At 38.5% G+C, this 16,596-nt stretch overlaps 1 protein-coding gene across 4 annotated transcripts in view; it reads left to right on the top strand.

Moving 5' to 3' along the window:
- The first annotated feature begins 2,829 nt into the window (after window positions 1–2,829).
- The window catches only part of nbeab (neurobeachin b), a 199,255-nt gene continuing 185,488 nt past the window's right edge, over window positions 2,830–16,596 (top strand). For all 4 annotated transcript variants that reach the window (XM_013911568.1, XM_013911567.1, XM_013911566.1 and 1 more), the window contains exon 1: window positions 2,830–3,425. In XM_013911568.1, the coding sequence (XP_013767022.1) occupies window positions 3,153–3,425 (273 nt within the window). In that variant the 5' untranslated portion in view covers window positions 2,830–3,152. The remainder of the gene's footprint in view (window positions 3,426–16,596) is intronic.

The following is a 16,596-nucleotide window of genomic DNA, read 5'->3' as shown; positions in this document are numbered from 1 at the left end:
TATATATATGAAGGGGTAATGAGTACATATGTTAATTTTCCATATATTAATTCATTTTTCTGTGTGAACCGTTCTGTCAAACACATGGTACAAAATTGTAAGCTGGTTTTACTTTGCTCCTTTATTGCCATTTTGAAATGGATGTAACTGTAATAAACGTTGACCTTCAGTGGTTGTGAAGAAGGTGACTTAAGGTTTGACTTGATCATACCTGCTTTAGGGTACTGGATTGTGCAGTCAGGTCCAAAAATTTCTTTTTTTAAAAAAAAATAAAACCATGAAAATGATGAAATGCTTTGTGTGCTGATTCCTAATTGTATTATCTGATTCTAAAAATAAGTAAAAATTTAAACAGTATTTTTGGGAGTATGTGAACTCGATTAATCCTCAAAAGAAGCTAAGAACTTGTTACAGACGTTTAAGAGGTGTCAGAAATTCTCATTTAAAAATACTTAAATATTTTTAAATACAAAAGTTCATACACCGAGCAAGAAAATACACTTCACTCTGATTTGGAATGAGAGGGACCTCTGCTGGCTTTTTACAAAACTCATGTGACTCGAAATAGTGCACAGAGGATGGCTTATCTGAAATTGATTGCTTTTCTAATGCCACCTCAATAGTGGTTGAAAAAGCTAATAAAGACTGTTTTATTATTCTCTGGCTTTTTTCTTCCAAACTACATGGTAACTATATGGTAACTTGCAAATGTACTGTTTATAAAATTGGGGAAACCTGCAGTCAGCTGAGACTGAAGAAGTAACTTGGATGAGTGACGAAACGTTTCTCCCACTGAAACCGCTATGTCCAGATGAACAGAATCAACTTTTGGAGATTTACTTACCTGAATGATTGAGAATACATCAAGACATATATGGTAACTTGGGTTAAACTAGGAAAACGGTCAGTTTCTGCCACTAGATGGCTCCTCTATTTGCAGATTGATGATCTTTATCAATGATTTTTACAGTGGCAGCTTTTATTTTTCCTCTTAATGATCTTGCCATCGGTACATTTATTTATTTTAGCACGTTGAGAACATATCACCATACATATATAATACATTTTTGATGGCAGCCTAGGTTTTCGTATGCCATTTATGTACATGCCGTTGGTGTGTGTAGACCAAGCTTCCTTCACTGATCTCAGTTCAACACTAGCAGTGTTTGTGTCTCAGTTACATTGATTCAGTGACCCGTTGATATGCAGAGACAAAACATTAGAAAAAATTAAATAGAATATATGTATGCCTTATACAATGCATTCTACAAACTCAGCCACTATGCGAAGATATAGCAAGAGAAAAATAGAACGCGAGAAACGTGAGTAAAAACAATGTCATTCAACAAACTTCTACATTTCATTCGCAGGTGAACTGGCAAATATTACAATGTGGATCATTTTGCGGTGGTTTATCACAAAATACATCAGAATTACACAATGGTAGTCATGATAGGCACAGCAGTAAAAACTGACACGACTCTTTTGAAGCCATGCTGACACAGATCTGTTTAATGAGCTCTTGAAAGGCACGCTCAGCTTCCGACTGTCAGAAAGGAAGATTGACAGAATTGTCCCAAGCTGTCAGTGCCAGCCTGTTTTATATAAATGCTGGAAACTGATTTTTTGATTATTATCTTTTTAAAAAACAAACAAACAAAACAGATGTTTGTGCACAGAAACGTTCTCTAAAATGTATCTATATGTATGGGATTACATCTATCCATCTATTCATTTTTCTTTCTTTTATAAAAAAAACAAATAAGTGGAAAATGCCCTAACAGTGTATCTTTTAGTCATTGCTCTGTGAGAAATAAGGGCATGTAAAAGATATTGGAGAAGTCAGCCCTCTTAATTGTCTCATAAAACATTTAAGGTGGGGGGGAGTGGCAGAAATGCTGCATAGTATAATTACACTGTCCATTCGAATGTGTGTCCACAAGACGACTGCTCCCTAATTCAGTAGGAAAGTTAAGAGAAACCCTGTCTCAGTATTAGTATTCATCCTAATGTAATTAAATTTATATTGCTTTGCATAAAAGACTATCCAAGGTCACATTTGTCCTTCATGAACTATGCCACACCTGGCGCTCTATAACGAAACGACCATACATTTTTGTGAGAAAGATAATAATAATTGTCAGCTACAATACAGACATTTACAAGTGTACATGTGCAGTGCTGATTAACCTTTCACGAATATGTAAATAAAAGCAACAGTGAGTTATTTGGTAATTCTCGTTTTTGATAGGAGTACAGGTATCTTTAGCAAGCTGGTATATGCGCATAATATCATTGGTCAGGTATTATATTCAGGTGTACCAACTCATCACTGAATACAGTAAATACAGTTTGGTGCACCAACAATGGAAGTCATCTGTAATGTTCGGCTCTGGCTCTGCTTTTAATGCGAATATTTCCACCACATGTGGTTTTCTTTTCTTTTTATCCCGTCCATTTCGATTTTACTCAGTGTTGATTTCATATTATTTTACTTTATTTTACATATAATTGTTTTCTATTTTCCAATGACAACTTTTCTCATACCTAAGTTACTAAATTAGCATCTCTAATAAAAAATAGATAAATCTCTAACCTTCACCGGTAAAATCAAATTTTGACTTGAGGAAATGAGAAACCTGTTGAAATTCATTAGCCATCAGGATAACACGGTCTATTTTTTCTGTCTACATTAAGTGTCTGTCTAAAGTTATTGAAGCCAGCCGGTCTTGGCTGTTCCAGCCCACGCCGCGGAGAACGCGGCGAAGCGACACGTCTCCGGTATCTCAGACAACGCAGGCGTAGTGAGCGAGACGACAGGTAGGGGGCGGCAACATGGCGGTGACGGCAGCACAGCCACTGAACAGCGCACATCCTGAGAGCGGCACAATCACACACAGCTTTGTGTGTTCATCGCAGGTCTGTCAGCTCGGTAAACTGCCCGGCACCGATTTCACACAGGACCTACTGACCAGAACTCCCCAGAGTGGATTTCACTGAAAGAGAGTGATTTCTTTTTTGGTGTTTTGCTTTTTTTGTTTTTTTTCTCGAGTGTTTATTTCATTTTTTTTCGTGATGCTCCAGAACAGTGATTAAGTATATTGCAGAGATAAAGCGTAACAGCTCCTGAAAAGCTCCCGGTTTGGCTGGAAATGACAAGCGGTAGACCGGTGACAATGCCGGGCTCGCTGTCGCTCTCGGACCGACAACCTCCTCCAGGTCACGGGCAACACGCGGCTGCAGTCTCCGCTGCGGCCGGTGAGACTGTGATGATGTCCGGATCAGGTTCAGTGGTCCTCCCGGCTGGGATTATGAATCCATCGGTTCCTATCCGGAATATCAAGATGAAATTTGCCGTTCTTACCGGACTGATCCAGGCTGGAGAGGTTAGCAACCGGGATATTGTTGAAACGGTGCTGAATCTGGTAAGCAAACATTTTTCCTATCACTTTGTGACTGGACATTACTGCACAAACCCCAAATCATCACTGGTGTTCAGTGGCAACTAATAGAATATAACGTGCATGTAACAAAATAATATTTATTTATTTATTTTTTACATCGAGCGGGGGGAAATAATAATTACATTATTTACAGCATTAATATGAGCAGCTGCCCCAGGATATGGGAGAGTATACAGCAGTGAACAGTTAAAAGTCACACATGTACACATACAGATAAGGAAGGAGGAGGTGGAGGTAAGAACACAAAGCCATAGCTCAAGTTTTCTAAGAAGTCCCACAAAGTCCCAGCTTCCCTTGTGTTTTCCTGCAAATCAAGCAGAGTCATTGCAGGTGAAGTGCATCACTTGCTGGGATTTAAAGGGCAATGTCAAGTGGTATTCATGTTAAAGTAAAATATGAGCCCATGCAGGAAGGCAATTGCTTCTTCTAAGTGTGGGAAAATTTCAGGGATAGACCTGGCAACTGCAGGGGAGCTATTCTCACGGAGCCCAGACTTACTATAGCCCTGCTTTGTGATGTGATCAGTGTAGCTCCCCAGCAGCGTGTTAAAGATATAGATTCTGCACTTAATTAAAATGTGGTATCTTGTGGTAGTATGATAGTCACCACCCTCTGCCCATATACATTTACTGTTACCTGTAGAGTATTTTGTTTCACTGCTGCTTCTAAAAAGTAAGAATGAATGATTTCAGCACAATGTGTTTGAGAATTTGAACCCATATATGACCAGGCTAACCAAGTGAAACCAGTTTGCTGTCCTGGTGTATAAATAGACTGTGTAGGCAGTTAATACCTTTTTGCTTTGACCATCTGCAGGAGTACTGCACAGCCTGTTTGCAGAAGTTTGCCTCTCCTTGTTAGCACACTAGAGATTAATTACGACCTGTTCTGGCACAACAGAGATCCACTTTGTGGAGCAGGACAAATTGTAGCCTTTGGCATGTTCAGGCATGAGAGAAGTACTGCAATAGCTGGAGTCTCTGACACCTTGCCCCCTCACACTTTGCAGCGCTTTTTTCACAGGAAATGTGCACACCAGACAAGGAATAACACTGCAGCCTCTTGGTTTATTCTCTTGACCTACTGAATACAAAGTGTTAATGTCACAGCTTCCCCTTTCTCCCTGTGCTCATTTAGTTTCAGTTATTTGTAATGTACAGTAAGATGCATTTTTATCAAATCATTTTCCAGCCTCATCTGTTCTCAATTTGTTTTGAATGATGAATTTAATTAACTGGGGTAATTCGTGGTCTGCTCTGGTTAGGCATTTTGGATATCAATCAGTTTGATCATGCTTGATTTTTTTTATAGCGCAAACAAAATAATGTCCCTGCAAACACACAAAAAAGACATAAACTTAGACCGTAATTGTTATTCTGTCTCCCTGTTAATATATCCAAAAAGTGTGTATGGCTCTCACTAGTCAGGGAAAATGGTGAAAACATTTTATATTTATCCTTACAAGATCAGGCTGGGGTTTTGTTTTTTTGTTTTTTTGAGTGTACAGTATTTGGGCATTCTGAGGAATCCTTAAGTTTGCCTCACGGGATCCAGCTGTAGAGTAATAAAATATTAATGTTTTTCTCATTCTCTAAGGAAACTGTTCAGAAAATTGTGGTTTAAGGATACCGGCTCGAACATCTGTCATGTAAACACTTTATTCTGTTTTCTACTCCAGATGTGCAGTTTATGACCATTTTTTGGAACCTGTCTCTCTGATGAGTTTCTCCAAGTTAATAATTAGCACCAAGAATAAATAATTTAACGATTCTCTGACTGAAGAAAGTCAGGTATGCTCTAATGGATCATACGTTGAACATTGGTACTCAAACAAGATACCTTGACCTATGGATACAGGCTTCCAAGCACATAATTATCATGACCCTGACACCATGGCTTCCCATGTAGTGCCAATAACTGGTTGATATTAACTCATTCACTGCCATTGACGTCTATAGCCGTCAATGGCAGTGAATGAGTCAATGGGTTTAACTCATTCACTGCCAATGGCTGGCAGTGAATGAGTTAACACCAAAAGATGACACTGTCATGTCAGGTCAGAGTTATCACAAGGCTTACTTGCTCATGCTCATTCCGCTCCATGATAGAGAGGCTGCTATTGTTTTCACCTTGTGAATCTGTGTGTCTGTAGGTGTGTGTGTGTGTGTGTGTCATGGAGATACTGTCATGGGAACTAACTCAGCAGCTGAGTGCTTTGGCAGGTGTTTATGTATCTGTTTATGGACAGATTGTGTTCATGTGATTGCGGTAACTGTGTGTAGTTAAGCTCAAAATGAAGGGCAGGTTGAAAATGGATTTGTCTACAAAGTATTGATGTAATGTAGTAATGACTACAGAGTACTTGTGGACTGGAACACTGACATGTTGATAAAGGATTCTCGTTACCACGGGATGTATTAAAGGAGCAAGGAGGCAAGATGGAAGAACTGATTTAGTATGATTCTATAGTATTGATGCTGCTGTCACAGGTAAACAAATTTGTGTAGATGCTAATTTTATTTGGTCGGAACCACATTTTTTTAAAGAAAAAGAAACTGCTAACGTAGGGTGGTGATGCGTAAAATAATTTATTAATGCCTTTATTAATGTTCCCTTAAGGCCACACTAAGGTCTGTTACTTAGTCCTCGCGAGTATGACTTGTCTTGACTGTCTTGCCAGCTTAGGTAGAAATGGCACTAACATTCTTAAAAGAGAAATTGAAGGCAAGCTTTTTGTACACTCGCCAGCCAGTTTATTATATACAGGGTTGGACCCCCTTCTGCCTACAAAACTGCCTTAATTGAAGCAGGCACCAGGAGACACTGTGTTCATGAAAGGATGGAAATTGTCAGTGACACTCAGGGTGCCTGTGGTATTTAAACAATGCTCAGTTGGTACTAAGGGGTCCAGAATTGTTAATAAAACCCCCCCTATACCATTAAACATATGTCTTTAATCTTAATGTTGCAGCAGGCTCATAAGATCAGGCAGCATTTTTCCAATCTTCTGTTGTCCAATGTTAGAGAGCCACAGTGTATTATAACCTGTTTCCTGTTCTTAGCTGACAGGAGTGGCACCCGCTGTGGTGTTTTGGTGATGTAGCCCATCTGCTTCAAGGTTTGATGTTCAATTTAATTGAATTAAACTGTGTGTTCAGAGGTTCTCTTCTGTAAACCTTTGAGTTACTATTGCCTTCTTATCAGCTCAAAGCAGTATGGCCATCTGTGATTCTGACCTCTAATATTAACCAGTTTTTTATCTTTTCTGGACCATTCTCTGTAAACCATTGTGATGCTCAACATGAAATTCAGCATGATTTGACCATATATATACATCTAAATGCATTGAATTGCTACTACGTGTTTGGCTGATGAGATATTTGGATTATGAACAGCTGAATTGGTGTACCTAATTAATTGGCAAGTGAGTTTATACCCTTGGTGTTTTGTTGATTACACAGTCAACATACAAATGAGTTATTTTCATGAGCTTATTTGCAAATGCTGCTAGAATTATCCTTATGACAAGTGCAGTGATGCATATTGGCCTATGGTTGATTGATTATTTCAGATAACAAAATACTCTAGAGCTCAGTTTCACTGAATGAGAACCATCTTTGTTTTATCTTTAATTTATAGTGAAAGCCAAATTAGTCAAGATGCTGCCATACTGAATAAAGGTGAAGAAACTGGAGAGTTGACATACTTAAACAACGAGTGCTTTGCACCAGAAGGCTCTGGAGCTTAAACATTTGTCTGCACTAAATTGGTATTTGTAATTTTAAAACTGGTTTTCTTTGTGATGCGTTCACTGATTGTCGACAGCAGTCAACAAGGGGTAAACACTGCAGTTGTGTAGTGCAGCTTGTCTCCTCAAAATGAAGTTTCTGTGTTACTAAATTGTTTACAGAGTGAAGTAATTGCTATCTAGAATTTTGGGCTTTTCCTTTTTGTGGGAATGAAGCACTTTTTGTACCTGGCCAGAGTGTGACGACCGAAGGGTTCGGCTGTTTTCCATACAACCTGTGTTTCTCTTCTCTTCTGGGTTAAGGTGACCCAATTTAGCATGCAGCACACATGAGCCTGAGGACTCAGGGTTCCATCAATCAGCCCATCCAGAATTTTTTGAGGGCCTCTTTTTCTTGTCCTCTCCTCTCCCTCTGTCAGCCAGCTGAAAGCGCACTCAGACATTGCCTGGACACTGATGTGCTGACAACAACTGATAGTAGTCTTTGGTTCCATTTTTTTGTTAATTTAACTATTTAACAGCATCTTACAACTATGTGTCATCTCCTTCTTTTTGTCACATACGTTGAATTGGATTGTGACAAACGGGGGCTTGTCTAAGAGTTCGAAAACCCACTTGTAAGATTAAAGTTTTTGGTCTGCTAAATGCTTAGCTGAGCTGAAATGCTTCTTTAGTACAGTCAGAAGTAGTTTTGTATTTAGTATCATGAACAACACAACACAAGATGGTGTTAGTTTCAATCGATTACCTTGATTAACTTTGAGTGACTTCTGATTGATGTTAGAAGATTAGTCCCCATTTCTTTTTTGGCCTCAAACCAAGTGTCTTTGTCTTATTGCATGAATCTAGCCATGCGTTTATCAGTGTGACAGCTCTCTTAAAGTCTTGCCACAGAATTTATAATTGTACTGTCATGAACTTCAGCATTTAACATGTTAACTGAGGCTTTTAGAGTCTCAGATCATGTGCTTGGGTTTTTTGCTGTTTCTCTGAGCCTTTCACAGTCTGACCTTGGAATGAATTTGCTGTGATGTCCACTCATGGGAAGATTGTGTTAACACACCTGACTTCTCCAGACCAGCGAACTGATTTTTATAGAGGTGGTTACATTTGCTGATGATCAGTTAATCAAGTGCATTTGATTAGCAGCCCCTGGCTTCTTCCAATCCTCTTAATTCCTCTGGAAGCAGTGCACCTAATTTTTAACAGAATTGCCTAGAGTCCTGTGAAAACTGTCTTTTTCACACGACTGTGTGTCGTGGCTAAGCCGAGGGCAACCGGTGTCCCATCTGTGATAGAGTTACAAGGCATGAATGTACCTTACAATAAAAGGCAAAGCGTATGGCAGTTTTAGGAGAATCAAGGAGCGACATTGGTGGAAGTTGATCTTTCTCACATGATGTCACAGTTTCACTACTGGAAATACTTCGTGTCTGATCCAGGAGGCAGGGCACATGGTATATACTTACTCACAGTGAATTCTCCAGACATTGTAATAGGGAGCTGGCAAGTTAAAGACCATTTCATGTCTGATCCAAACACTCAGACTTCTGCATTCTATCATACAGATCCAAGTTCAGGGCTGTACTGTATGTGCGAAAACCTCTTGTAGGAGCCCTAATTGGTTACTTATAGCTGTTCTGTCCAGAGTCCAAACATTTAGCCGTAATGAATACTTTAAATTTCTAATATTTGTAGGTGTGGGCAGCAGTGGCCAGGGTGATGTACCAATCATCCATTCAGAGTGTTTTTGCTCTCTGCCAGCTGAACTTTTAGATAGGCTTAAGCCCCACAAATGTAATGAAATATACAGAGCATAATGAGAATGTTCTGTATATTTCATCTAAGTGATTGATCGAACAGCTTGGAGCAGCACCAGTCTGACACGTTCTTTGAGCATTGTTTCACTATATATGTTAACAAGTTAATTGAATAAGAGTTAAATAGCTTTCCCCCCACATGACCCTAAAACAAAATCTTGTTTGTGCAATAGAGTAATTGAATGAGCAAAACACTGAGATGGTACTGTTTTGTGCCACCATCCCTTATCAGACTTAATTAAAGAGAGATGTCATTAATCTTTCATTTATAGCCAGCCTCAAATGAAAGCTGTAATTAAGATAATGTAGTAGAAAACAGGTTGTGGAGTTCTGCCTTCAAGGTTGATGTAATTCCGTAGGAATTAAATGGTGTAACAAAGGCGAGCTTGAACCCTGCGATTTTTACCTTGGGATAGCTTGTCTTTTGTGCATTGCTGTATATTAGTTGTGTCAGTATAATAAGATCTCTTAATTCCAAAGACTCCAAAGGTGTTCAGCTTTGAGAGGGGGCAGTGGTGCTCATCAATCTGCGATCTGCACTTTAAAACCATCCATCCATTCGCTTCCACTTCTCCTTTTCAGGGTCGCGGGGGGCGCTGGTGCTGATCCCAGCTGTCATAGGGCGAGAGGCGGGGCACACTCTGGACAGGTTGCCAGTCTGTCGCAGGGCCAACACACAGGGACAGACAACCATTCGCACTCACATTCAGTCGCACATTCACACCTAATGGCAATTTGGATTTTTCCAATTAACCTATCCCCACAAGTTGCATGTCTTTGGACGGTGGGAGGAAGCCGGAGTACCCGGAGGGAACCCACGCAAACACGGGGAGAACATGCAAACTCCACACAGAAAGACCCCGGCCTGATGTTGGAATTGAACTCAGGAACTTCTTGCTGTGCGGCAACAGTGCTAACCACCGTGCTGCCTAGCTGTTTTAAAGTATACTTTAAAACCAAACATGATATTACTGGTGCAGTGGTAAAGGTAAACTTGGCCCAAGTTTTCTCTGGTTATTGAGACCTTGGTAGATTCTGCTTCTGTTCTGCAAATAATCTTTGTTTCTTCTCTTGTACTGATTGTTGATTTTCACTGTAAAAAAAAAAGAAAAAAAAAAAGGATATTTTACTTTGTTTCAATGTCACGGAAGTAAAAAAACGAAAGGTGGACCCTTTTTACAATATGTAAATCACAGCAAAAACAAAAAAGGAAGACTTTCAGTCTCCTTCTGTTCTGTGAAGGCGGGAGAAGCTGGAAATGTTATAATTTAAAACCAACATGTAAGCAACCAAGTAAACACACAAACAAAAAAACAGGGAATCAGACAATTTAAACTAAAGCTCACTTGCCATCAAGAGACATTCAATATATATGAAAATTGATAATGGATGAAAGACAAGCGCTGAGACTTGTATGTGGTCTAAGCAGCTTTCAGTTATTATTGGCCTACACTGTAAGTGTCCCTCTGCTGCTGTTGAGTCAGTTTCACACTTTGATCAATCTTGGATCAATATGACCTCTGGGCCCTTGTGCAGTTCTACAGATAGTTGTTGTTTTTTGTTCTTTTAAAAATTATATTGGCTTCATGACTCTTTTATGTCTTTTGTGCAGACTCACTGCATGCATATACAGAATAACTATTTAATACGACAAGAGATGAGATACACGCATTCTCAATTTAATGGCATTACACAGAACAGGAACACATTTAATTGTTTTGATTGTGATGTGGCCGTTGCTGTGTTAAATATCATAACAAGAGACTCTAAATGTAGCGTTAATCTGAAACATGTTTTGCTAATGCTCTTCTGTAGCTGTGTGGTGCACTGACCTCTGTGTAGAGCAGTGTAATGAAAGATAATTTACCTACGTGGCTCAATTAGGCTTTGCATTAATACTGTTAATGTACCTGGGACAAAAGCAGTAGGCTTCATGCTCTTTATAATGAGAGATTTAACATTCATTAGGAATAGCAGTGTTTACCTTTATGAATTCTTCACTCAGCCTTTTCTTATTTTCCACTTTGAACCACGTGTATTAGAGGGGACTACAGTATGCTAAAATTGTCTTTCCCTTCTAAAGTTTATTCTCTACTAAGCCATCCAATTTCTGCCAACAGCAGTCTCCTCTGATCTACTCCATGATAATCTTCTTAGGATCTAAGGAAAAATAGAAATTCTTATTCTGTTCAAAGCTGTTTATTTAAAAGTAATTTACCTGAACTGTTGACTGATTCAGCCAGAATGCTGATATGCATTTTCTTGTCCTCAACCAAGAACAAAGCTAAGGAAAGTATTCAGCGTTTTTGCTATTGAGGCACAGCTCCACTGTTGTATCTAATTTTCAGGAGGTCTCTGCAGGTTGTCAAGTATCCTTGTGGTTAGGGCTGGGCCATATCATACCGTTCACGATATAATGTTGGGCAAAGATAAGAAAATGAAATATTTCGATAGAATATGGGTAAAACGGGCATGGTGGGAAAAGCATGGCGGCGACGGAGAATGAGAAGGGCGAAAGCAGCTCGTTGAATGAAGCAGAATTGGTTAGTAAAAATGCTGCAACTTCAGTGGTGTGGAACTGGTTTAGCTTTCGTCCGTCAGATACACAACAAAGCACTATTTTTGGTAGAGCATGCTAGCGGGCCGTCGTTATTACCGTGTTGTTTGGAAAATACGGCACACTTAAAATCAATCCTTTGATTTTTCTGAAAATCGACAGTGCCTCTTATAATCCCGTGTGCCTTATGTGTGAATTCTGGTTGTGTTTACTGATCTCGAAACCATTTTATGTGGTTATGCTGAGGATATGTCGGCCAATTTCCACTGGAAATGCCTTTTGGTTAAACTGTCAGCAAGGAATTTGCATTTGCACTGTTAAATTTTTATATAACTTTAATGCACATAAAAAACAGCTGCTTGTTTAAGTGAAAATACATTGATGGTTTTTTTGCACTAATAAAGTTGTGGAGTTGTAAAGTATTTTGTCTGGTGTCAATTATACCGTCAGTTATATCATTATCGCAAATTTCCGCAAATTTTTTTTGTATATTGTGATAAATATTTTTGGTCATATCGCCCTGCTCTACTTGTGGTCCTGATTTATCATATTTTTATTAAATTGCATATTAAAATGAGAAATTCAGGGACATTAAAGTTTTAAAATTCTGGACTATGATTAAAATATTGTTAATCATAATAACATTTATTTTAATACAATAATATAATAATAATAATAATAATAATAATAATAATAATAATAATAATAATAATAATAATAATAATAAGCCTATATCATGATAAGGTACATTTTTAAACGTTACTTACTTACACAATACACGTAAATCCAAGCTACACTATATGGACAAAAGTACTGGGCCACCTACACATTGCACTTCTCAGCCATGGAAACCAATGCCGAGCTGCTCCATGCACAGTTTTTGTGCTCATGATAATGCCAAAGGAGGTTTGGAATTCAGAGCATTGGTGACTTTTATGCACTATGCACCTCAGCACTCAGTCACTCTGCTCTGTAACATTACAGTGTCTGCCACTTCATAGCTGACTTCCACTTTCCAATAATACCACTTACAGTTGATCATAGAATTTCTAGGATGGAAGAAATTTTACAATCTGACTTGTTGCAATGGTGGCATCATATTACAGTACTATGGTTAAATTCAGTGTGCTCTTTAAAACGACCCAAACTATGTGGTTGATTTTAACACCTCCGTGCCAGTGGGACTAAATCAGAATACTTTAATAATCCCCAAGGACAACACATTTAATAGATTGTGTGGCACAATACTTTTGTCCATATTCTGCATTTTCAAATGGCTTTCGCTCTGTCATCTTGAACAACCAAAACTGTTCTTGTGGAAGTTACTGTTCACCCCTTTACATGGTGTTTATGCATGCTATAAAGCTCAATTTTTCCAGATTCTCTGGCTTGCAACCCATCTGCAAGTGACATCATTGGTACATATTTTACATTCAGTTTCTCACACGGCCAGATTTTAAAACATAACTGCAGAGATGACTTATCGATTTAATTTCAGGAGGACAGTCTCCTAAACGCACGGTTGGGGAGAAGAGTGAGAAAAGCTAATGTACTGCTTCAGCTATTCAGAGCTGATACGTGTTAAGAAATCAATTTTTTGACCAACAGTAACATGTAAAGCAGCTTTGACAACAGTGGGAATGCCGCTGGGTATAGACCCTTTGTGGTTTTATTGTGCTGTCAAACTACTTTGCAGAGAATCAAGTTGTGCTTCACAGTATGACCTACAAATTAGAGCCTGGTCAATGCACCTGTTGGAATCAGCATAAACTCCAAAAGCAGGACTAGTCAGACTCAAGTTTGGAAGATTTTATTGATATGTTAAAAATGCACTGAAAGGTTGAAAGCTCGATATATTCGCCTGAGTACTATTTTCTTCTCTACTGCTAACTCCAGAGTTTATTAACACCCACGTGAGCATATGTGCAGCCAATAAACTGAGGCTCTATTGTGAATTTGTGTGGTCAGGGGACATTAGAATGAAGCTTGTTTTAAGTTTATATTAAAAGGATTTTCCTGCAGTTTTCTAAACAATATTATGTTTTTCTTTTGTATGTATTTGTATCATTTATTTGTGTATTTAAGAATTTCCAATAATACTAATAACATTAATAATTTTAATGTAAATGGTCCATGCAAGACTCAAGTGGAAAATGCAATGCAGCTCCATAGTTAAGAACCAAAAAACCCCCCAAAAAACCTAAAAATTAAAAATCGAAAGAACAAAATAAGCAAAATGAATATACATAAAAAAGTTTGAAAAACATTTACAAGAAAGCCTGATGATATCATAAAGTCTTTAATAGTGATTTAAAACAAGATGCTGATGAAGCAGACAGGCCCTTCCACCAACAAGGCAGCATCTTATTTAGATTTCAAATCTTCTTTTTCTTGTTTTTTTTCTCTTGGTTGAGTCACATAAAAGTATTTCGAAGAGCACATCTCGAGTTTTCTATCAAAGGACATGTGATTGTGGTTGTGCTGTGATGATAATTCACTTTGACATTGAAAGGACATTGCATGGATGTTTGATCCAATTTGGCATCACTCATCCTTCTCCAACCAAGGGGAATATTACAAGAAAGCCTGTTCAAACCATGATATGTTCACTCTCTCCTTGGGGATTAGTCTCTGTACACATACAATAATAATGAATAAATTGCATCTCATTTAATGTTTCAAGATTAGCATTTTTTGAATGGTATAGGTAAACATCTACAGCTGCTAACAATACAACATGATCTGGGCTGTAACATGTGGCATAGCAACGTATTACTCATCTGTGATCTGTTAGTGGCCCATTCTCACCTGATTATTATGTCAGGGATAAATATGTTGGGTTATCGTATGTAGCAGCAATATAAATACTCCCAGGTGGAGTTAGTTGAGTCAGTTAACTAAATTCCAGCCTACGTATTAATGCATTGTCTCCCCCCAAAACAGGGCACAAGATCCTACATTCACATGCTCATTTGTATGGAGATGAGCTGCATCTCTGATTAGGCAAACATGCAAAGTCATATTGCTTGCTGCAGCTCAGTGACAGCGCTATAGCAAAGCAATGCGTTCACATCGCAGTGCAGATGCAGCAAAAGCAAAGATTACTTGGCTGAATGTACCTGAATATATGAATGAATAAAATAGTTGGTTTTCTGCAGTTTGTTTTCACTATTAAATCTTTTGAAAACAAACTCACCAAACACTCCAATTGATCCAGTTTACTGTCAAGAAAATATCCGTACATGTATATAAGTCATGAACCCTAACAAATATATTAAAGGGCATGTGACAGGCTGTTTAAAGTTTCTTGACATCACAGGCCAACTGTGATGCATACTCCGTTACATGTGCTGCAGACAGTTGAGGTAGCATTGAGGGGGAATGGATGAAGTATGTGATACAGTCCCAGAAAATTGATTCTGCTCATCTGGACGTAACGTTTTTCGTGAGAGAAATGTTTTGTCATTCATCCAAGTGACTTCCTCAGTCTCAACTGACTGCAGGTTTCCCAACTTTATAAACAGTATATTTGCATAATGACCCAAAGCAGCACCACTGATATATGGTGTGGTACAGTAATACCATCTTGAAATGACCCCAAATATCTTTAAAAAAATACATTTTTGTAGTGGTGAATATCAGACATCGCTATTGCCAATACTGATATATCTGTGATGGACTGATTTGTGCTTTGATTTTAACGGGGTATTTTCTTGTATGTCTCACAGCAATATGACTTCAAGGTTCAGATGTGCCTGAGGTCTTTCTGTCTGGCGTTTGCATGTACTTCATGTGCCTGCATGGGTTTCCCCCCACAGTCCAAAGGCATGAGTACTAGATCATCTGGTGACGTTGTCTGTAGGTGTGGATGTGAGGGGGAATTGTGTTTGTGTTTGGCTGCTGATATGCTGGCGAACTACCCATGGTGTATTTTTGTCTCTTGACCAGTGACAGCTGGGATTGACTCCAGCCCCTCTGCTACCCTAAAATTGGATAAATGGTTAAAAAGATGAATGAGTGGAAAATGTTTCAGAATCTATATACTTTTTCCTTTGTTATTTTTTCCGGAGGCAGTGAATGAAAGGGTAGACATGTGTGTACTTTGTGCTGCGTTTTTCTTAGTATTATGCATCAACAAAAAGGTGCTTCAACACATGTTCACTGTCATTCAACAGCAGCGTCCCTGTAGAAAATGTGAGGATTTTCTTTTTTTCTTTTTCTTTTTTCTTTTTTTAAATCTCTGCTAGTGACAGAAAACGTACAAGAGAGCTTTGCTCACTGTATTGATGTAGCATAAGGCATGAGGTCCGTGTTACGGAGAAGTGACATATTTATAATTTTCAGTTGCACATGAGCCACTAGGCAGTTAATGATGTGTGTTGTGAATACAGATTTTTGCATTATGCCTGACAAAGCCGGCATTGTTGCCAGGATGCTTCTCTTTCATTTACACTTCATTCCATTGGTTTTGAAGCGCTGTCAGTGTACCCTGCAGTGTTTCACCATAAACATGTGTAGCCAGGCTCCCATGTACATCCTTTTCGCTTGATTTTTTTTTTTCCGGCAGTTCCATGAAAGCTTTACTTTTTGATAAAGGTTAGTGTAATCAATCTCCTAGATGTTTATATTTATTGCTCCAGTACAGCTGGGATGTTTCCATTTCCTGCTGATATTGAAGCATGAAAGACTGTGTAATAGATCACACACTGATTTAATGTGGCTGAAGTAAGGGAGAAATAATGGAGGGCTTAGTGAGAGTTAGGGGTTTGGATTACAATTAATACAAAGGGATCAGCATAATGAATGTAGACACCATTCATTTTTATGGCTTATTATCCTCCTTGCCACATTTTAACTGGATCATTTTATGATTAGTAACTTGGACATTGTCTGCTGTTGGCTTGATTTCTTCCCTCTGGTTTGTTTCATTAACTTCCTGATTTTGATGGTATCTCATCATTTGTTATTGAATGTTTAGGTATACCTCTAATGAAACTTAACTTTGGT

This window comes from Pundamilia nyererei, unplaced genomic scaffold (assembly GCF_000239375.1).
Source record: "Pundamilia nyererei isolate P.nyererei 1_Seehausen unplaced genomic scaffold, PunNye1.0 scaffold00066, whole genome shotgun sequence".
In the NCBI taxonomy this organism is placed as follows: Eukaryota; Metazoa; Chordata; class Actinopteri; order Cichliformes; family Cichlidae; genus Pundamilia; species Pundamilia nyererei.
Note: the sequence above shows the minus strand (reverse complement) of the source record. Positions and strands in the feature narration are given on the sequence as shown.